We start from the raw sequence: 23,940 nt of genomic DNA, 5'->3' as shown, positions 1-23,940 counted from the left end.
CTACGCTCCTCTGGGCCCACAGAGGTACAAATGATTGCTATTTTCACAGGTCACAAAAATGGGGATTTATTTTCTCACATTGTTTAATGGTTATGGGCCCCATTTTTTCTCAAAGAGTATCAAACTCAAAAAATAGATGAGGACTTTGTACTCTGCCAGAGAAGAAAAAGCAGCTGAGGTGTTTTTGTTTTGGTTTGGGTTTTTGTTGGGTTTTTTTTTAAACAAAAATTTCTTTCAGGCACTGGATAGGAATAAAGGTTACCGTGTTAGAGTTTCAGCTACACTTGTCCAATGTCAATACAGAATTGTGTGTGTGATATTTTTTTTATTAATGTGTTAGTGGGTGATCTGCTTGGACAAGTACTACAGATTTGTAGAGTTTTATTTATCATCATAATCACTTCTTTGGGGTAGCAGAATTTCAGGTGCGTTTACTCATAAATGCACTTCTCCAAGGTTTTTTTTTTTTTTCCTTTTAAATCATTGAACTTATTTATGCTTGTGACATTTAAGATTTAAGTGTTGCATTTTGGAGATAGTATTTCCTGATTCTTGACTAAAACTCTGAACACCCACAGGAAAAAAATTTCTCAAACACCTCTGTAAGCAAATGTTGAGAAAGTGTATTTGGATATCAGCTCTGCCCTAGCTAGATATGCAGGCAATGTGAGCATAATAAATGGAGACCACACAGACTTGGAGCATTAAAAGTCATCCTGTTGTAGAGTATGAAAGGAGGCTTTATACTGGAGCACTTTGGTGTGCATCACTGCTGCACAGCCATCGTGACAAAAAATTTCCTACAGTACTGGGGGGGGGGGAATAAAGGGAAGAAAATTAAATTGTAGTATTAAATTAATCACTTGTATTAAGCACCTCCCATTCTCTGTCTCAGAATAAGTTTTCTAAATAGAAAATTTTAAAATGTCTGTGTGGAAATCTGTAACTATTAGTCAGTGTCTGGGGAACAAATCTACACCCATAAAGCATAAGTTAACCACCCTTAGAAGTCTGATGTGAACATTAATAGCAGAGTATTAGCCCTCCACAGTGTGGCATGATATGCAAAATTAAAAGGCTAATGCTGTAAGTTTCTGTTATACTGATAAAGCTGAGTGGGCTACAGAGATTCTGTGAAGACTCAAAAAGAAGCCTACAACTAGAATTTTTTTAAAGTCTGCAGAAAAACTTCTAAGCTCTTCCTGCTTAATGGACTTTTAGACAGAACAATTGTTTCAAAGCTTTAACAGACACATAACTACTTATAGCCAAGTTTACCTCTGAGCCTGCACCCTTAAGAAAGCAACTTTTCTTGCATGTTATCATAACATAGTTCATATTTTTATTTATAGAATGCATTTGAAAACTCCTTATTCAGGCAGAGAAAATAGAATTATTTAAATAATTTACTTTTCCGCTAGTATTTCTTTTTCCCTGCAGCAACCAAGCAAGGAACACATCTTCCATGAAGACAGTGGACAATATTTGCAATATAAAAGGCAGCCCATATAACTACATTTAATAAATTATACTGAAGGATAACATCAAAGAGTACAGCAGTTCATTTCCAAAAATAACCCCCAAAACTGATGCTTAAACCCTGTTATCCACTGCCCTGAATAGTTAAGAATAGTTTCCCATTTTAAAAATAGAAAGAAACACATGATGGACTTTTAAAGTATTTTTATTCTTGCAACAGAGAAGTACATTTAAACCAGACTATGATTTGAAGTCCACAAAAGGCATTTACTAAAGTAAACAAAATGCTGGGGATCCTTAAAGGTCAAGTACCTGACGATGTATGAAAACAACTGATCCCAAAAGTCTCCAGGTGCCTCCCTGTCGATCCACATGGAGCATGCGAAGTATCTGGAGAAATCGGATGCCCCTGCAAGAAAAACAGGGCATTAAATAAAAAGTACTGCTCTGTCTACCCACAGTTGGCTACGTTCACTAACGTGCTGCCATATTAGAGAACTGTGATAGCAACACCCTGGCCAGGGTTGCACCTCAGATTTGAGGCATCTCAGTAGACTCTGTGTTTAGATTTCATTATAGTCAGATATATATAAATAGGAAAAGAATTATTTAACAGAAAAACAAAGAAGCTCAGGGGGAAATTGCCTATTCTGATTGTCAAATGCCTCCTTTCCAAGGAAAACCAGTGCTTCAAGGTTTGCTAACACAAGTAGGAGCAAACTTTTTTCTCTATTTGCCAAAAGCAGAATATGAATCAAACATGGTATCACTGACGTCCTTCTTGTGTGAGTTATAGAAATGATCTAATTGGAAATAGATACAGTTCTATGTCTTTTTAGGACAATAAGTGCATCATAATCTCCATATTTCCAACTAATGAAAAATAATTGTCCATATGGTTCCTCAGTGTAGTTTTATTCCATGGAAATATTTTATTTAGTCATACTTTTGACAATGAACTTTGTTTGCCTACAGTCATCCACCTTAGTGACCTATCCCTGAAACAAACCAGTGAAGAGCAGGAAAGGATACATGCTGAATTCATTTATGTGAAAACTTTTCACTAAAAGTATTTTTGGCTCTTTTTATCTACCCTTAAAATTTTGTTGTGGATGTAGGTTTTGCTTTTTATCTCAGACTTCTTATTTCAAGTCCACTGTGGCTGCATCTTTCTGGGCTACACCTATAAGCTGGAAACTCAGGCATCCTGCAGCCACTGGTGTTACTCACTCTGGGAAGGCAGGTTGTCTTCTGCAATAACCAACTCTTCCTTTATTCAGAAAGCAGGTGTTCTGAGCTCTCACAGCGGACAGTCAAACGATCAAAAGCTTGTCATCAAAAGCACTCAATAATCCTGACTATCAATCACATATCAGTGACCAGGTACATGAACGCCATAGTTTGTTATTTATTTGATATGCCATTGGAATAACAAGTTTAATTAGCAGGAAACTTTTAAAGATTCACTTAAAACCTGCTAATTAAAACGCGAGTTCAAGAATTACAAGGCTACCAAATATGTGAGCACCAATAGACCAATGCACCAATGCAATTGCTCACTGGTTGCTCCTGTCAGGAGGGGAGAGATCTACATGTAACTCCCCTGTACAGTTATTAGACACATCTCTGGATGCCACAATCAGACTTTGATTTTCCTGTCTTTTGGATCCCAGCTGGTTACAGCTATATTACTGCCAAGTGCTGACATGCATGGTACAGGCTGGCAGTTTTACAAACAAAAGTTTAAAAAACATGATGGTGAACAAGAAAATCCAGATAGCCCCCAGACATGCACAACACATATCCACTGAAAAGGAAAAAGGAATTTGTTGGAGTGAAGACCTCTTTTATCAATTTGGTGACCTTGAAACAGTGAGGAGGTTGGAGGACTCTGCTGGAAACTCTGCTGCTCGGTTCCAGTCTCACTGGTTGCTGCAGTGAGCAAAACGTCAACCTGTCACACCTGGGGGATCTGGAGCCTGGAACTTCATTCTGCGAGTAAACAACCTGACATGCGTGCACCAGTGTTTTCTGGGATTGCTGGGATTTGAGGGAGGTACAAAGAGGACCTTAACAGTACACCTTAAAAGCAACAAAAGCAAAGACAAGGTATATGAGATTCATTCCTTCCTAATTCAACAACACTCACGTCATGGTTCTGAGGAAATTTGATGGAACTAAGACTTGTCTGACCCTGATGGTTTTTCAGCGGAGAGATGTGGGTTAAGCTTCTCTGTCAGAGCATTCTGAGATGTAGTACAGTGACTGTGTGATTGAACACTGGGAAAGGCTGCACTGAGCCCAAACCCAACTGGGTCACACATAAACACAGAGCAGGCCTTTCCATAAGAGTCCTTCCTACATTTCTAGTTGAATTCAACAAAATCTTTGGAATTTTCACATTCACCCTCCTCTTCTCCTATACAAGCTGATAAATCACATTCATGTTGCTCGTGTGAGCCTTTATTATCATGTAAGGATTAATATTCTATGGTAAGAGTCACCTTAAAAATCCTTTATACCTGTAGTTCCCTCCAGTGTTTGTTTACACAGCTAGACAGTTTAGATAGTACTGTACATTCTCACTTCCCAGTGATCAGATTGCATTGGAAATCAGAGGCTTGTAACAGAACACGCAGCACGTCTTACAAGTTAAGTTAGAAGCTTATCATTCTTTTCTTCTATTTATCCACTTTTCCTCCCAAAACAAGCTTGCAGTGCTTGATGCAAGCTGAACAAACACTGTAGACATCAAATGTTTCTGGTTCATGTACAGTATGAGTTACTTGTGCCAAACAAATCCACCAAAGCATAATTACTCTTTAAACAAAGTAATTACTCATACTCAAAAAGTACCGAGTTAAGTGCTGTCTGGATTACTTCTTAAATAAACTGATGTTCTGTAATACTCTCTTGTCTCAGAAGGAGAGCTGTTTGATGTTTTATATAGGACAGAACATTTAGTTTTTTCCATTTGGCTTCAGCATTCCCACCATTTTTCATATGCCTTGTTCCTGTACTCTTGTTCCCCAACAGTGATCAAGCACAAAAGCATACAGTCCTCCACTGTCCAGTGTTTCAACAGAATAACTTTTCCTACATTAGGAAAGTCAGAAATACATCTAATTCAGAAATCAGGAAATTAGATATACATCTGATGGTAACATCTATGGTACTGAAGAGCTACAGTTACTAGAAGAACATACCTTATTGCAGAGGTAGCAAACACCTGTCCATTAGATCCTATGCTCAGAACAATAATTGAGGCTACTACCACAATGAGATCTGTTAAAAAAAAAAAAAAAGGAAGAATGTATTAGTTTTTAGATCTCAGCAGTGAAACACATAAAAAATACAGACTGAGGAAAGAACTTTAAAAAAAAGAAATTGTTACCTGAAATTTGGTGGGCAATAAGTTAATGTAATAGTTTCACATCAAAAACCCAATGACTGCAGTTTCTTCCATGAATTTAATAACGGCAATTTCAAAGAACAGCAGCTTGCTGTACATATGCAAAGTCATATGTACACCCTAGAAATGAATCCACCTTTTAGCTCACAGTTTTGGATTTACGAGGAAAAGTAAGAGTTTGCTTCACTCAATAAGGAAATGCATAAAGTCAAGTATCATGCGTACATACACAAATACACTTGGTTTAAAAATTGTATCAAAGCTATAGAGCCAAGCTTTCAAAGTTTAGGGAACTGTCAGAACAAAGGTTTGCTGAAAAAAAACAAAACCAGTTGTTGGTTTACTTTGTGACACAGTCTTTATTTGTATGAAAAAATAATTGTTTCCAGAGATCCTTATTTTTTGTTTCCACAACTCCACAGTTTACACAGTTCCAGCACTATACAATGCAAGTGATGGATTGTGTTCCCAGTGCCAGCATCCTTTATTTTCTCTTATCCTAGTTCAGTGACCATGTCTGTTTCTTTTAATTATTGAACCTTACTCTAACATTATTTTGAGAAGACATTTTTCTTATTTCCTCACAGGCATTTCTGTGGTAAACCTCTTTAGAGCATCTAAATGCTTCACTTTCAAATTCTAACCAGAAAATAAAAGATAAATGGGTAGCAAATGTAGCCAGAAAGAGGAAAAGTTTTGGTAAATTTCCCTTGCCAGCTTTAAACAGGCAGTACTTTATTCTTCAGAGTACTCAACATTATATAGCACTTCAAAAAAACCAGCGCCGGCTGACCTCACTTGCAGCTGTGAGAGCTCAGAACCTCTGTAACCCGACTTCAAAGTCTTCATTTGGACATCCAGAAAATGAGGCACACTTGTGCAAACTGATTTAACTGACTGCCATAGAGTTTCCGTGCAATGCCTAGGCAAGATGCAGGACAGAATCCAACTTGAGAGGCAGCAGCAGTTTCCTTCAGAAAGGTTAACTTGTTTTTTCCTCCCTTTTAAAAATTCTCCTGCCTCGTTCACAACTGCGTCGTTGCTGCAACAAATATTGCAGAAGTTTTACAACCAACAGTATCCTTCACTCTCTGACTTGGATTAATTTCCAGTATCAGTCTGGCTTTTGCTGTAAAAGATGGATTCCTCCTCAGGGGATAGCACTCAGTCAGTTTAAAGAGTGTGCAACAATAATTGTACATTTATGAAAATGAAAATAAAGAAAGGGAGGGATGAGGCTACAGAAAGAGCTTCCATTTGGGAATAATCTTAACTTTTGAAGGCCCAACTTTCCAAATTTTTCATGCTATTCTTTATTATGTATATGTGTGAACATATGTTTGTAAATACCAGAATTTAGGGTGAGTTTTCTTCCCATCACATCATAGTACAGATCTTTGCTCTTAAGCAAATGATGCACCCATGTCCTTACTAAATTATCAGACATATCCATATCCATCCAATGACCAGCACTGAAGGAGGAAAAGACTGACTCTCAGGAAATGAGTTTCAAACAGGTAGTGAGAGTAAAATAGATTTTTTATTTGTTCTTTCTACTTTTCTGAAAGTGTTCTACATGGTAGAGATATTTCTGTTCTTTTATCCCCTCTTCTTCTCTGTTCCTAATTTTTACTTTAGGCTTCTCTCACTAATCTCGGTTTACAGGTCCAAATAGTCCTATTTTACAGTCCAGGTCTTCAGCATATCCTGCTCTTTCACTGCCACCTTTCAATCCCATGTATTTTCAGCCCCTGCTGTTTTTCCTTCAACCTCCCAATGGTTTTTCAGTCTCCTTAAACATTCTTCTCCCAAGCCTTTACATCCTCATCCACCCTCCTGTCATTTTACTGAGTCTGTATGTCCCAGTTCATTCCTTCTACCTCAGCTTTCGAGCCTGGTATTTTCCATGTGCCTTGGACAGATCCAGGAAGAACACTATAAAACCAAAATCAACAGATTTTCCACTTCCAGCCCCAGCATTACTGCTCCAAGAAACCTGAAATTTTAATTGTGCAGGCTCACTGCAGTTTCAGTCTCTGAGAAATATAAGAGCATTCTCTAGCAGGGCATTTGAAGCATAAACAAGCTACGAAATTTTCAGGGGCATGTTAGTCAGTTTGGATTTTCAGTGATAAACAAAAAGCTATTTTGTCATTAAATTTCAAGTGTCTGCTTCAAAGTTTGGAAGTGTTAGTGCTTCTCCATAAGAAAAGGTCAGAACTGCTTTTCTCAGGAACAGCTTAAACATCCTGCATGAAACGTCTCCACAAGACTCAAGCTGAAGCAGACACTGACATGGAAAACATCAGGATAAAGAGCCAACATTTGTTTAAATAACTTTTTCAGCTCTAACAAGCACTAGTATTTAGAATAGCATCACACTAGTATTTATGGCAGTTCTTAAAAACTGAAGTGTCAAGGAAGTTCGGTAATTTAAAAAATCTGAATACCTGTAATTTATAAACAGCAATATGCAGATATTCTTCTTGAAGTTTCTACCTACTTATGTGTCTGCAGGCATCTCTGTACATACACAGGAGGTGTAGAGAGGAAAAAAGGACATGGCATATTCTATACAACACATGCACCACACATGCAGACGACAGACCTACAGAGATCACATTCCCTGCAATTTAGCATGTGTAGTACTTTAAAAATCTCATCCACTACTTGTCCACTGTGGCTTACTGATGTTCTGAATCCTTGAGAAATTCCAAACAGCTGTCATTTTAATATAAAAGACCAGTTTGCCAATATTACTTAGTTATACATAAACTGCAGCGTAGCACATAACACTACACTGTAGCTCACCTGAGCATTGCTTTCTAGTTGAGCAAATTTCTGATGTGTTTCTAATGTTTCCAGAAGTTTACTTTCTAATGTGCAATTCTCAGCTTTTTCATTAGAAGCAATTAATCGTTTTTAAATTTAAAACAGTAAGACTATTTGTATTTTATTTCATATTTTATTGCTGTGCTATATTACAGAATGTAAACAGTCCTCAGCTTAAAGGAGTGTTCTTAGTAGTCTGAAGATAATATGATGTCCACACAGACTATATGCACATATTTGAGTTTGATTTTACATCACTTTTTTTTTGCTGAATTTTTGTGTTCTATCAGCATTTCATGAATTATAAAGATAACTGGAGCTTTACATACCAGGTGCTGCTGCTTTTTCAGAGCTGTATACATAAAACAATTAAAGGTGCTTATAAATAAAGTTCTACTGTGTTTTACTTAAGGACAGTATAAGATGGACACACTATGCAGGCTCGAGTTTTTACATCAGTAACTTTTGTCCCCCTTACATCTTTCAAACTGCATCCTGTCAAAACCAGGAGAAACAAAAGCTAATTCATAAATTGGTTCTTTTGTGATATTTTCTGCAACAACAACAAAAGGATAAAAGGTTGTGAAAGGGCATTCATTCTCTTGATTTTGCCTGTGCTTGGTACCTGCTTTCCATAAAACCCTAATTAGGTTGGGATTTCTCAGAAGCATTTAGCTCTCAGCCCAACCTACTGAAATAGTAAGTAATGGAAGTGTTAAATTAGTATTTCAGAAAGGAATCACTATGGCTGCTGCTGCCATGGGACATGAGCAGCACACACTAAACATGCTCATTCTGTGAACTAGGGAATGAGGAATCATGGAGAGAAAAAGGGATTTTTCTAAGGATTCTTGGTATTCTGGGAATGAATTCAATATATGTCTCCTAACAGGTTACTTAATGATAGAATTGTCTTTTCTCACATACATGTAATCATCTACAATCTGTCTGCAAAAAGGAGAAAAATTAGGCTAACTTTAGAAAATCTACCAAAGAAATTAAAAAAAAAAAAAAAAAAGATTTACAAGGTAGGAAAATTGCGTCATGTTCCATTGCACCTAAAATGTTAAAATACCATTCAAGAAATAATGTGTCCTATCTTAGCATTTTCCTTTCCCAGTTATAGAAGTTGCACATTAACATACTATTTTAAGCAGCATAGAATTCAATAATATTTTAAAAGTTTATAAAAGAAAGTAATAATTAGGCTTGACTACTAAAACTCTTCCAAGTAATCAGCACCAAAGTAATTTCTATTTACAATTAGAGAGGGGAGGAAAGGAGGAAAGATAATGGAAAAAATTAAAGAAATTCAAAATTGAACTTTCTAAGAATGAATTCAAATTTTGGTGTGAACAAAAATCCATACAAAAAATCTCCCTGCTGTCAAAGAAATTTCGGTGGAATTTTTCTGATTTTAAAATAGACTTTTGTATTAACGCAGAAGTAAAATGAATACCTTATTTTTACATTCTGTTCTAACCTTTAATTTCTTTTTCTAGTGTTTGTACTTTATTCATGTTGATTTGAAAATTATAGGATGAGTCAGGATGATTCTTGTTCCTCAATAATCCAAAACTGAGTACAGCAACTCATCACATTATTCACCACTTACATCTAGATATATAATAGAATATTTTGTTTCCTGAGTTTTTCCACTGTTTCATAGTGTCACAGATGGTTAAGGAAAAATCAGCTCATTCTCTCCCCTTTTACACCTCTGTCACTTTGCTCGACTAATGTAAAATTTGCAGCTCTGTATAATGGACTCCATGATTTTATGGTCTATTATAATTTTGTACAAACACCATCACTTTTTATTAATCCCTCACTGTTCCACAGGTTCTATTAGTTACCTCTCCTAAACTCTCTCCTGCTCCAGAAATGCTACTTACAATAGTCCCTCAAACCATCTAAAATTGTTTAACTTTACTACTACCCAATAAAATTTTCCCTGAGTTCTACTTTTCCCATTTCCACGTTTTTCTCAATTTACACTCACCTTTGTGTTTGCTTTCTACAGGAGACCTAAAGAAGGATTTTGTGTCCAAAATCTTGTCAATTTTCTCCCGTTAAACAAATAGATTTGGTCGTTTCTTCACTTTACAATTCTGCCTTTCTAAGGCTGATGTCTGCCTGTGTCTCACAGCCATATTTTAAATGTTCAGTTCTAGCAATCCCAAAGGAGAAATAATTGCATAGGTTCACAAAGCAGATAAATGCTAGAGGAACAGACACAGCTCAGCTGCAATAAGCTCTCGGCAGTAGCTGACATCTTTACTTTAAAACAAAGAAGGAGGGGGAAAGAGTTTAAATCTTACCGATGATCGATATTGGCTTTCTGGCAAACCGGATTCTTCCCTGGAAGCCAACATATTTACTCCTGCAGCCTGCAGACCACAACCGGACCAAATATTCAGCACCAAAAAACACAACCAGTACTATTTCCTATGAGAAGTAAAAGGAGAAGATGTCAGGGTTTTTTTTTTCATTAGAAGTCAGATTACAGTTTTCACATCTAATTTATTCTTATGACTAATACAAATAAGTTTGTTGAGATGAATGATGCAATAAAAAGGATTGTGCCTAATCTGTTTGCTTTTTATGTGCATATGCCAGCTAGTACACAAAACAGAGATATAATCTGTTCCTGAATGTGATTTGCATGAATAAATGGATGGTTTCATTCCATCAGTCTGTCATAGGGGAAATCACGATTTTCTTCTTTTGTTTCTTTCAAAAACTTAAAATTTTTAAAAATAAAGAATGGACGGAGGCTACAGGCATATAATTCCTAAAACTAGCAAGTATATGAAACATTTCTAGATCATGAAAAAGAATTTATGATCATAAAACCAAAAAGTGTAATTTCAATGTTTGTATACTCGAAATAGAATCACAGAACATGACAAGATGGAAGAGACCCATAAGGATCAAATCCAACCCCCTGTTCCTTGCAGAACTACCTAAAACTAAACCATATGACTAAAAGTGTCATCCAGATGCTCCTTGAACTGTCTCGGGCATGGTGCTCCCCGGGGAACCCATTCCAGTGACTGACCACTTCTCAGTAAAGAACCATTTCCTAATGTCCACCTGAACTTCCTCTGGTGCAGTTTCACTCCCTTTCCTGTCCCATTGCTGGCCTAATAGTTTGATGTCCTTTTTATATTGAGGCGCCCAAAACAGCACAGGACTCAAGGTGGGGCTGCACCTTTACAGATGGGACAATCCTCCCTTGATCACTGGGTGTGCTGGGCACCCCAGGACACAGGTGACCCTTTTGGCTTCCAGGGCACACTGGTGACTCGTATTAAACTTGCCATCAACCAAAAACCCCAGATCTCTTTCTGCAGGGCTGCTCTTCAGTCTCTTGTCCCCCAGTTTGCATATGTAACCAGGATGGCCTTGTCCCACATGACAAGAGCTCTTGCTCTTGTAAAATTTCATACAGTTGGTGATTGCCCAGTTCTCTGGTCTATCCAGATCTCTATGTAAGGCCACTGTACCCTCAAGGGAGTCCACAGCTCCTCCTAGTTTAGAATTGTTGTCAAACAATGTATATTTGATACCTGAGTCTAGGTAATTTATAAAAACATCGAAAAGCACTGGCTGTAAAGTTGAGTCCTAGGGAACCCCACTGGTGACTGACTGCCAGACTGATGTCATAATCCTTTGAGTCAATGTATAGCTTGTCTAGCTGTGTGCTGGACAGTTATCCAGAAGGATTTGGTGAGAGACAGTACCAAAAACTTCACTAAAATTCAAAAACACCACATCTGCTGCCTTCCCTTGGTCAGCTGTCAGTGACCTAGTCATAAAGGGAATTTAAGTTGATTAAGCAGGACTTGCCCCTCATGAACTCATGCTGCCTGTAACCAGCGACTGTCTTGTCTCTCAAGTTGTTGTTGGTAACCCTCAAAACAACCTTCTCCATAATTTTACCAGGCACTGAAGTGAGGTTGATAGGTCTGCAATTACCAGGGTCTTCCTTCTTACCCTTCTTGAAAACTGGGACAAAATTTGCCAGCTTTCAGTTTAGTGGGACTTCTCCAGAGTCCCAAGACCATTGAGAAGTGATGTCCCACAATGACATCTGCTAGATCTTTCAGTATCCTGGGATGAATCCCATCAGGCCCCTGTGCATTCAGCTGGAGCAGCAAGACTCAAACAAGTTCAGGGTCGACTGGGATTTTATCATCCTCCCAGTTGTGGTCTTCCAAAGAGCTCTGGGCTTCCCAGGGCCCATCACTGTTTTTGAAGACAGAGGTGAAGAAGGCATTAAATGTCTCTGCTCTGTCTACATGCCTATTTGTGAGGTGACTGATCTCATCAAGCAATGGCCCAATGCTATTTCTGATTCCCCTTTTGCTGTTAACGTATTTTTAAAAGTCCTTTTCGTTGTCCTTCACAGCACTGGCCAACTTGAACTCTAATTGAGCTTTGGCTGCACTAACTTTCTCTCTACCATGGTGGACAGAATCTCTGTAGTCCTCCTGTGTCACCTGTCCTCGTCCATACACTTACCTTTTCTGCCTAAGTTCTAGAAGATCCTTGCTCAGCCAAGCTGCTCTTCTGCCCCACTTGCTTGACTTCTACACTTTGAATTGCCTGCTCCTGTGCTCTTAAGGAGTGACCAGCATTTGTAATAGTCCCCAAGACCTTCGAAAGCAGATTCCCAAGAGACTTTACCAAGTAGCTCCTTCAGCAGCCCCTAATCTTCTCTACCCACACCCAGCATCAAAGTTTCACTGGAAGTTTTTCTTCTATCGCCAGTTTTTGAAACTCAGTTAATTCATGGTCACTGTGACCAAGACAACCATCAATCACCACTTCACCCACAAGTCCCTCTCTTGTTTACAAACAACAAATCTAGGAGGGCACCTTTCCTAATCGGCTACCTGCACCAAGAAGTTATCTTCAACATGCTTCCGAAATTTCCTGGACCTGATTGTGTTCTCTGTATGACATTCCCAGTTGATATCTAGGAAGATAAAATCACCCATAAGGATAAGAGTAGCTGACACAGAGATATCGCTTAATTATTTGCTGAATATTTCTATACTATATTATTATATTATATTATGTTATGTTATACATAATAATTAATTGGTGTTGTCATTCTGGCTGGATGGTCAAGAGTAACTCCCACAATGACATCTGATTTATTTACTTTCCCCTTCATCCCTACCCAGAGGCTCTCAACCACATCATCACCAGCTGTAAGCACCATACAATCCAACTCTTTCCTTACACACAATGCCCCCACCCCACCTCACCTGCCCTGCCTACACCCTGAAGATCTTAAAAACTGTCTCTCATTCCCCCCCAGTCACTGGACTCATCCCACAAGGTTTTACTTGTGCCAATCATTTCACAGTTCTGGAACTGAGTGCAAGCTGTGGGCTCCTGCTAGGTCTCTTTGTTCCTGAGAACCTGAGCTTTCCCTAGGATGGAATCCCACCCTATCCTTAACCTGGAGTGCTCTGCTGTGGATCTGGGTGGTACCAGAGCAGCACACCTCGCTGACTGAGGTGAGCTGTACATACACCATGTAAAATAAATGAATTACCTATATTTTAGTGTTCTTTCCTTCTACAGCACTACATTGTAAAGCACTCGTGCACAACCAAGGGTAAGATACTTTGAAATACTTCTAAAGAAAGCAGATTAGTAAAGATCACCACCTGGGCAGATTTGTTGAGATCTTTGTTCCTTCCTTCCTTATTTTCCTCCACCATTTCAATATGCTAGCACAGTCAAAATACAGCTTCTAGGCTTTGTTCCAACCCAAACTGCATCCAGTAACTCAGAGCCACCAAACACCTACTACATAATTTACAGCTTCGGAAAATATTTGTATTTTAACTTAAACAAGAGTGTAATCTGCACCTGGGGAATTCTAAAGCACCCAAAGAGTGCACACACTTAAATCACAATTTTCACTGAGTAACAATACCAACCTGTCTTTAAAACCGACATTCTGGATGGTTGAAAAGAGACCAAAATATTTCAAAGCTGAAAACCAGATAAGAAAAACTCTAAACTAATATGCAAAACTTCATGTCAATTTGGATTTTTAACAAAGTTAGGTTCACATTTCTGTATTCACTTCTGCCTCCTTGTTTTGCCTGGAATGAGAACCAAGAAAATGTGCAGTCTTCCTCTGTTTTCATGGCACTTCCAGCCTGACTAAACTAAGTATTAGTATAAAGTTAAGAAAGTTTACAGCACAGTTTCCAGGCCGAAACACAAGAAAATATGCAACAAATTAACTCTCCAAGTTTGATTTTTTAATTAATGGATTGTCTTGAGCATCCAGAAATAATTCTTCTAAATTTGTGTTCTGTCTGAAATCTGAATGCAAATATTTATTCAAGCATAATAGTCAGAGCAAAACCCAAGAACAATCTGCGAGGAAAACAATTCTTACATTTCTGGAATCCTGCAAAATGCTCTCTCACATTAAATTGTCTATGTTTTTTAGCAGGTTCCTGGTATCATCACTCAGTAGCATTTGTTTTCAAGGCACTTATCAGGGATCTCTTATTTCCATCAAAGGAAGCAGGACACTTTATGGCAGTGGAAGAATCATTTTTACAGATCTGCATATTAAAATCACTGCATCAGTTAGGTAAAAAAATTGTACAGAAAGGAGACAAGCAGATAAGTGTTAAGGAAGCAAAAACTTCTTAGGTTATTCCTTGATGATCTTTTGAGGGTACTTTTAAAAGCTGAAATTAAAACTGTATCTGGCCTAAGGGTATTTTAGTCTCAAGGCAAATGCCAGAACCTACAATTTCATTTCATCTACCAACAAGAACCCATCTTGGTTATGTCCAGGAAACCCTACTGAAGTAAATAAAGTTGCACAGTTAATGAAAGAAAAAAGAAGGAGGAAAAGGAAGAATTTGTATCTTCAAGGCACTTGAAATTGATTACTGATCTCAGTTCATTTTGTCCATGACAGGTGTTCATATTACCAAAACCACAGCAATTAACACATTTGTTGGCAGCCTCAGACAGGCCAAAGACCAAAAAAGCATGGAAACTGGACAAACAGCATATCTCTATAGATGGTCCCTCAGAAAAAACCAAGGAAGATTATGAAACTTACACTCTTGTTTTGTGTACTCCTGATGTAAGATAGGAGACATCCATTTCCAGGGCTGTCAAGGCTGATCAAGCTTCACCTCACTAAACTCACCTTTAAAAACACCCCTAACCTGCCTCCTTTTCCTCCTCTACACATAAACACTTTTCAGAACCTTAAATTTATTGCCGCATATTTACCTTCTGGTAAAGAAAAAAAAAAACCAGCAGTTTTCTGGAAAGTCAGAAAAAAGTACTTAATCCCACTGGAATGGCAACAAATGATGGTGAAGACTTGTGGACAAAACATGAACCAGATTAAAATCTGCAAAAATACTCTGCAAATTAAATTTACATTCATTTGTATGTCAGTTTGAGATCTTTCTCCAGCTTTCTGAAATTTTCCAGAACCCTTGCGTTTGAAATGGGATTAGACTCACAAGGATCCCACATAACTTTTTCATTTAGGCTCTCAGCATTAGTTTTCCTCTTCTCCTGGAAATGGTCAAGGAAGAAATACATGATGAAGGATTCTCAGCAGATTTCATAAACCTGGAAAGCCATTTGGCATCAACAGAAAGCCAGGGATGAACTCCTCTAATGAAACTGAAACCAAAAATAACAAGTAGGAGCAGACCATTACCTCATCAAAATAAGAGACACATCAGACTTGATCAAAATAGAGCTCATAAATACCCTTGGCTACTCTACCTTGCAGTCAACTTTGAGTGTCAGCCTTACACTTTTCTCAGCGACCCTTCTCTGAACTCCACGAGGAAAGGAAGGGGAGCAAAAGCTGTGTATCCTTTGACCAGAACAGCTGCCATAAACTGTCAGAACATTTGACATGACCACCTGAATGATCATGAGTCATTAGCAGCATTCCATTATTCTGTGCTTCTCCCTTTTGTCTGGAAAAAAGACCCAAAGCACACACCTACAGAATATTCTTTGCCCAGTCAGGTGGAAGGCCTTAAATTATTATTTTTTTTTTATTTTATTTTTCTTAAGTCTAGCCACAGCATTAGTCTCCCCTCTGCCCAAATTAATCATAAAGTAATACATAAACATGTTTATGCTATTCTTAGTATAACTCCATTTTATTAGTTTTATGAAAAATATGAAAAAACTAAACTTAAAGGAAAATATGTATGCAAATAACTTCCATCCGCATCTAATTCAATCAGCCAAATAAGAAACTCTTGTGGAAAAGCTGCCAACTTTTACCCAAGAATGTCATTGAGGACTAACTAAAAAAATGCTTGCATTAGCACAGAAAATCAACATTTTTATACAGGGGTGTGTGTAAATGGAATTTACAATCTATTCCAGTACGGTTATGGATAACTGCACTGGAGAAGCAGGAGAAGGGAAGTTTGGCTGCAGTGATTAAAGTGCACACATGAAAAAGACGAGTATTTTCTCAGCTGCAGCTGTGTTTTAGGTGGAGAGCACACACAAGGCTCTCTTCACTTTTTTTATTGGAATATTTAGGTGCTCAGGTAAAAGGAGGAAGTGGGATGGCTAAATGAATAGTGTGTGCTCACAAAGATTCAATCAAGGAATGGCAGCTCCAGACAATGAAGCCTCAGAAGCAGGCATAAAGGTTTAATAGTCCAAATGTTTGCACACGTGTACATATGTCCAAAATTTAATCTGATAACCTGTCTTCAAGGTTTCCCAGTTCTTAGAGCTGAAAATGTCAATTTAGTGACCTGTTTAGCTTAATAGCTACTCAAATGCTATGAAAACCTACTGATGCTGAAAATATTTATTTCTTACCATCATGCTTGCTCTTACAAAGATGACAGACATCATATGTGAAAATACAATATCCAATATGCAGAAGAAAAAATGCCAAATGCTGCTAAGAGTCCTATAGTATCATTAGTTTGCTCAGACTTACATCTTTTAGATTAAAACAGTGCAATGAAATTTTAGAAGGCTGTTGTTTGGATACAAATGGATTTCTTTAACATTTCATAAAGGGACTATCCTTATCTTTCAGTTTATCAACATTTGCTGTTTCCTGTATGGAATGAAGCTGTACACCACTGAGGGAAGCACATGTGACAACTACCATTCAAATGAGCTGGGTGAGTCAGAGAGGAGATTTTTTTTTTTTTCCTGTTTAAGCAGGCAACAATTTTTCTACAAAGAAAATTAACTACAGCATCAGCTATTTTTGAGCAGGACTTTTTTCTCAGTTATTTAATTCTGAAAGATACCACTAAGGCAAACATAATCAAATAGTGAATCCATCAGATTCAGTAAATTAGTGCCTGAAGTTCTTAATTTCTCTATGGATCCACTAGTACCCCACAAGAGCCTTCCAGCTCTCCAACAGCATGTTCCTGAAGGGACCACCTCTGGTAGGAGGGGAAGGGTTTAGCTTCACTCCTGAAGTGGATTTATCCAATGTGAATATGCACTTCAGAATTGTAAATAATTATTTCCATGTTTCTTAACCTTTTGATTTGGGAGGGTGTCAAAATTCCAAGGAGTGGAATTGAAAAAATCCTGCATGTACCTCTCCACCTTCCTCTCACTCCCAAGAAAGAAATGTTTTTTTAGTCTCTTGGGCCACATTCTGAAACCACTTTGCACAGAGAACTCTGTATAGAGCCAGAGGGAGTAAAATTTGAGTAAGGGCATTATGAGTTGGCCCTTTGTTAATCTGCCTCATAGTTATTGCACAGTGATTTCCATTTTAGACAGTTCAAAAGCACACAGCAATCACCCAACACAACACATTCTGTAATGCATTAGGGCAACCTACAAGTTAATATAACCCACAAGAATAATTGTTTTATAATTCACATCGAGATTTGATTCCAGAAAGGCAGTGGCAACTGAGCAAGATCACTTAGCAGACAACTTAAGCTCATGGAATGTGTTGAAAGTGCTGTGGACTCATTTTTTTTTGCAAATATGTTTAATGTATGAAACAATATCCCATGTCTATTTTAATAATAAAATATTCCTGATCTGTTTTTTCATCTTCCCACAGACCAACATGAAGTTCAGGAACAAACAGGGATTTTCCTACTTCTTTTGTCTCTCACAGGTTTAGAGGAATAAAAGAATAGAGCAAAAGCTTTTGAGTCATGTACTTATTTTTATTCTACACTAACATAGCCTGACTCTTTCACAGTTTACAAGAATTAGTGTATTTTTCTACTGAGGCAGTTTACCTGTCAGTGCCTTTAAGGGACCAGACACCTCATTAACACCTGCTTTTACACAGGCAATATACACTGCACTAATATCACAAAATACCACTAAATATTATAGGACCTACTCTACATGCCATAACCTGTAAAATATCCATTATCAGTGGTGAGGCCAGCAGGAACACCTGTGAACTTCATGTATTTGACTATCAATGTATCACTTTATTAAACAGACCTGAAGACAGCCTTAAGTGTTAATGCCGTGTGGCAAAGACCAGATTTAGAATTATAAATTGGCACAAAGGCAAGAAATAGATAAAAATTCCATTACTTTCTAACACTGACTGCTTTGATGAGATGGAGAAAATGCCCTCAAACCTATTAGAACGTGCACTTCCCCATAAACCATAGAGATTACTCAATTAGGCTTGTTGAAGCCTTGTTTCTACTCTGCAACAGGTTGAAGATGGCACAGCATTTGATGACTGGACTACACAGCTTAAATGGGAGAAGGGGCAAAAGCAGCAATAAGCAAAAAGAACAGGAAAGCTCCTCCACTGCAGACAGGAAAAGTGTGTCATCTTTTCAAAACACTCACTTTGAAAATAGTGTCATTCAAAAAAGAAAAGCCCTCCTGATGTCCAGTTCAGAAACAGAGCAGTCAAATACAGACATGCCTTACCTGGCTTAAGTAAACCAACTATCACTTGGTACTCTGAAGTTTGGGTACTCTGAAAAGCCTTGCCTCTATGTACAGCAGGAAGATGTACATGTTCACAGCATATGATGCAGAAGACATCATATAAAAGCAAAACTGAGCAGTGACTTTGTGAGAGCCACATAACAATGGGACCCATCTGCAGCCTAGAATTCTTCCCTAAGATCCTCCCCTTAAGCCCTGACTCCTAAGTACAGCCACAGCACGAGTCTCTGGCCTGAAAAACTTAGGCAGCAGCTGATGTGGGAACTCCTGATCTCACATTTCAGCCTTTTCTCCAGCAGAATTTGCAAACATGGGAATGCCAATCCATGCGAAATGCAGTCACTACATGAGAATTGCTAGAAACCAAGCCATGCAATAGGGCAGGAAGGACCTACAATAGAGGCAACGAGTGAGGACCCTGAAAACAGAGTCTTTATAAGGGTATTTTGTACCCCCTGGTGTAGTAGTGCTATGAACGACAGGTGTTTATGTGTTTGGAAGATATGATGCTGCTTTTCCTAGCAAAGAAACACATCAGAGGAAAGCAGATGCATGAAGTCTGTCTCCAAGAGGAAGAGGTACCACAGGACCTGATCCATCTAGAAAAACCACTGGAATCCAGGATCCAGCCCTGTTGAAACAGGGAAGGCAATGGCAGCTGAAACACTAAGAATATCCACCTTGTTTGTGACTCTGCTTCTGGGACAGCATATGCCCTTTAAAGTCTTACCCAATAAACCTGAAAAAGCTGCAGTAGGAAATCACCCATCAGGAGAATATGAGCAGAATGTGGTGACCCCTGGTGAAAGAAAAGACTCAGAAGCACTTTAACTGTTTTAATAGATAATAGTTTTGTAAGAAAGTCTTCCTTTTTTTTTTTTCACTGAAAACAGGCCATTATCAGAGATATAACACTGGGATAATTAAGCATTTGGTCCAATCCAGTATATCAATTCCTGCACAGTTTTGCCACTATCACTTAGCCTGAAAATGTTGCACGGATTTCACATTTGGATTATGTGCTCTGACTTGGAAAGTGTGTTGAGATGAACAATATTTGGTCCCTCCTTCATTCCGGTTGCAATGACGGCAACATTCCATATATCATGGCATACAATTAAAATTAAATTAATGAAGTTGAATCAATATGATTTATAGCAAAACCAATCTATTTTCTAAAAGTCAAGAACACTCTTGATATTCTTAAAACAAAAAGTAATTAACATCATGATATTAAATCAGAGAACACTTCTCACCTCTAAGTTTCATTACACAAATTGATTGTTTATTGTGGTCTGTTACTCACGTTGTGTAAAAACATCATGTTTATGATAAAAATAATATTTTGTTCTTGTTTTTAGAACAGCACAATTAGTAAAATTAGTCTCACAGCTATGAAGATCTCTTTTTGCAAGTTTTTTTTTACAATAAAAATAAAAATCTGTCTTTTGCAAACTACCATGGTGACCTCTCCTGGTAGAAAAATATATAACTTCTAACCATAGAAAACTTAATCAGATTAATCCTCAAAGGAGAAAATACATCTGGCCCACTTTATAGTTTAGTTTTTATATTCTTAAAGATCTAGATGCCATTTAGAAATCAAAACTGACACACAAACTACTAGATATCAAGAAAACATTACAGCCTCCTGCTGTATAAGCAAAAGCCTAATCAAGAGGCTTTGGTAACTTTTTAAAAATAATTTTGAAATAGAATCATCATAGATTCAGATAAAATTATTACCATATCTATTAGGGAATTAAAACATGCTGATAAAAAGGAAGGATAAAATGTTACTTAAAAGTGACATGAAGAAGAAGGGATGAAAAAAATAGATGGACATGAGCATACTTTACTGAAAACATAGTATTTCTGGTATAATTTTTTTAAATTAAAAAAATAGTTTCTATGGAAACTTTACGTAAAAATACTCCTAAACATGTTTAGCTCCTGTGGGGCAGGTGATTCTCCCCCTCTTTTCCACTCTCATGAAACCCCACCTGGAGTCCTGTGTCCAGCTCTGGGGCCCTGAGCGTAGCAAGGGAAGAGACCTGGTGATCAGAGGACTGGAGCACCTCTGCTGTGAGGAAGGGCTGAGAAAGTTAGGGCTGTTCATCCTGGAAAAGAGAAGACTGTGTGGAGACCTCATGGCAGCCTTTCAGTATCTGATGGGAAGCCAGAGAGGGACTCTTCATCAGGAACTTTAGTGACAGGACAAGGGGGAATGGCTTCAAATTGAGAGTAGGCTTAGACTGGATATTAAGAAGAAATTCTTCCCTGTGAGGGTGGTGAGGCCCTGGCACAGGTTGCCCAGAGAAGCTGTGGATGTCCCATCTCTGGAAGTGTCCAGTGCCAGATAGGATGGGGCTTGGAGCAACCTGGGATAGTGGGAGGTGTCCCTGCCCATGGTAGGAGGGTTAGAATGGGATGAGCTTTAAGATCCCTTTCAACCCAAACCCTTCCATGATTCTATGACTTCAAGGTTTGCCTATGGTCATTCAAAAACTCTCTGCTAATACATCAGCAACTCTCTGAGAATAGCTCAAGACATTTTATGCTTTGAACAGCCACCCAACAATACTAAATATGAAAATATGTAAAGCTGTTGTGTAAAAGAAAGTAGAGTTTATCCCTCAGGAAGCCAACATGTCCATGCAAGTTTGGTGACCTCCCAGAGAAGAAAGTGGCTGAAGCAGCATAACACTGCAGTGTTAAATCTTAAAAAAATATTTTAGAGATCGTTCATAGAACAAGGAGTGTAAAAGGAAGACTTACATACAAGTTACAAATATTAAAAGTCAAAAAGAACAGTTAAGCAAGCCAAATTTTTATGCTGAAAGACATCATAAGCAATCAGCACGGATTTGATTGATCAGTTCAACTCACAGGGAAAATTTCAACAAGTGAAAGCAAAAAAGAAGTTAAATTGGTTAGAACTCTGGGAGATATGGTCAGTGGAAACAGAGTTGATCTATGACAGGGATCCAAGGTAATGTTAAAAGCACATATATTTATTTTAAGAACAAGTAGATAAAACCCACCTTTAGTATTTAAAGACTACTTTTTCCTTTTTAAATTATTTATTGCCAAATTATCTCTAAATTTATCAGTGAAGAGCTGAAGTATGAAATTACTTCAAGCAGGCAGGGTTTCTAGTTAATTCTTAATTTCTCAGAATATGCATCTTGACAGAATTTTATGTTACAAAAAGACAACAAACAAGCAACAGATAAAGACAAAAAGAAAACTGTCAGGTTTTTGCCTTCTTCAAGATGAACATTGTTCAAGAGCCAAGTTCCTGTCAGAAAAGCACAGGCAGATGCAGCTCTGCAGATCGGGCAGGAATGGCAAACTCATCCTGCATTCAGTCACATGGAATTTAAGGAGCACTTATGAAAACCTTTGGACAGGAAGCAGATAAACACAAAGGAGTCAATTCTATCAAAGACAGTGAACAGTGTTGGCTCAAGATTGAGTGTAGGAAATCCCACAATCACTGTCCTTGACTTCTGTTTGGAAAGAGTTATTAAAAAGGCAAGTCAACTCTGTCAAATATCTCCATCTGCACCAAAAGTTAATGTAGACTAATTAAATAGGGAGAAAAAAAGACTGCTAATTAGCATGATTTTTCTTACCTGTTTTTACCAAAAGTAGTAATCCATTTTTTAAAAAGGAATTTTAAACCAGTTCCAAAATTCTGATGCTCATATAGGCCCGTTGGGAAAAGGCTTTACCATGCAGTCCACAAGAAGGCAAGAAATTCACATTCCTCTCAAACTGTTATTCTTAGAACACACTAGGTTACCCACCTTCTGGTAGTCAGGCATGGCATGATAATTTGTGAGATTGTATCTCAAAGTCATAAACCCATCCTGGGCTGGACTATTTCAGGAACTCGCTTTTGGGTTACACTACACTAAGTTCTCTCCTTCCAGCAGTCCCAGTTACAGAACTATCCATGATAAACTGCTCTTTTTGGCTCAGTCTGCTGCTCAGTTTTGCCAGCTTGTTCTAGTGATCAAAACTGAAGATTTCTTAAGAGAGTACCTGCTCCAATATTTAGGGTATGACATACCAGTAGAAACACACAGGGACATCAGACAAGAGACATCAAGAGACAACAACTCAAGAAAGCTTCTAGATCATGCTCTGGTTCTTATAGAGGACTTTAATTCAGCTGGCACCTATTCAAAGAGCAGCACAGTGAGATGCAATCTGAGTAAATTTTAGATACAGGTATTGAATGGACAACTGGGAATGAAGCTCAGCTGTAATGTAGTATTAAGTGTTGCAAATACTTTATTCATAACTGTGGCTTGTTCCATTGTGCTTGTTTCCCCAGACATTGTACAAGAACTTGCTTATGCAGCAGATCCTAAATACTGATAGAAAGACAAGTGAAAAAGCTTCCAACAGTACAGATCCAAGATCAAAGCTGGGGAAATCAGAGATTCCTTTTTGTGGCACACTACAGTGTAGCAATCTCAAAAAACAACTGTATGGACATTTAAGCTTTGTGGATTGTGAAATAAGATGTACATTGTTGTTCAACAGAAAAGTCCTGTGATCTATTTTTTAAACTATTTGAAATCCTAAGCTTCTCTCTGCAAGGATAAATAAATCAGGAAGGATCATGCTCTTCACTATCTATGCTGTTGGTGTTTATCAGCATGACTGACTGTGTCAATGCCACTGTCACGTCCCTCAGACAGAGCTGGGAAAAAGATTATCAGACATTCAAACTACAAACACTGTCTTGGGGGGCCTTCTTGCTATGATATTGTCTCCCTGGTATATTCCCATAGCTTGTCTGAATGATGATAGGCTTCACACTGACAAGAAATTACCTTAGACCACCCAGATGACTTAAGAACATTAACATAATTAAGTCTTTGAAACACAAAGACTTTAGTGGCTTAGGACTCATCTATAGCCACATCTGTTACTAATGTCCCATATCTACTCCAGTGACACATAGTATCCAAAATTGTATTTGTCACACCATCTCACCCACTCCAAGAAAACACAAAAAACCTTTGAAAGTCTTCAAGCAGTGAATGCTCTCCTTCTTGTCAGGCCCTACCAACTTTCAACACGACATTTTTGAAGCTGATCCTTCCCAAGTGTTAATCTGCCTCAATATAATGAAATTGGAGTTTTTTCACAAGTGGGAAAATAATACAACCATCACATACCAGTATTTATTTGCTCCTGACACACTACCAGGGCTATACAAAGAATTGCAG

General features: G+C 38.0%; 1 protein-coding gene across 1 annotated transcript in view; it reads right to left on the bottom strand.

The window, feature by feature from the left end:
• The window catches only part of LOC116787404 (potassium voltage-gated channel subfamily KQT member 1-like), a 468,277-nt gene that overhangs the window by 423,709 nt on the left and 20,628 nt on the right, over nucleotides 1-23,940 (bottom strand). Inside the window, exons 3-5 of the mRNA XM_032688970.1 lie at nucleotides 10,045-10,171; nucleotides 4,686-4,764; nucleotides 1,792-1,888 (exon numbers count right to left, since the gene is read on the bottom strand). Coding sequence (XP_032544861.1) covers nucleotides 1,792-1,888; nucleotides 4,686-4,764; nucleotides 10,045-10,171 — 303 coding nt within the window. The remainder of the gene's footprint in view (nucleotides 1-1,791; nucleotides 1,889-4,685; nucleotides 4,765-10,044; nucleotides 10,172-23,940) is intronic.

Source organism: Chiroxiphia lanceolata, chromosome 5, assembly GCF_009829145.1.
Source record: "Chiroxiphia lanceolata isolate bChiLan1 chromosome 5, bChiLan1.pri, whole genome shotgun sequence".
NCBI classification, from domain to species: domain Eukaryota; kingdom Metazoa; phylum Chordata; class Aves; order Passeriformes; family Pipridae; genus Chiroxiphia; species Chiroxiphia lanceolata.
The sequence above is the reverse complement of the archived record's forward strand: the minus strand, read 5'-3'. Positions and strand labels throughout refer to the sequence as shown.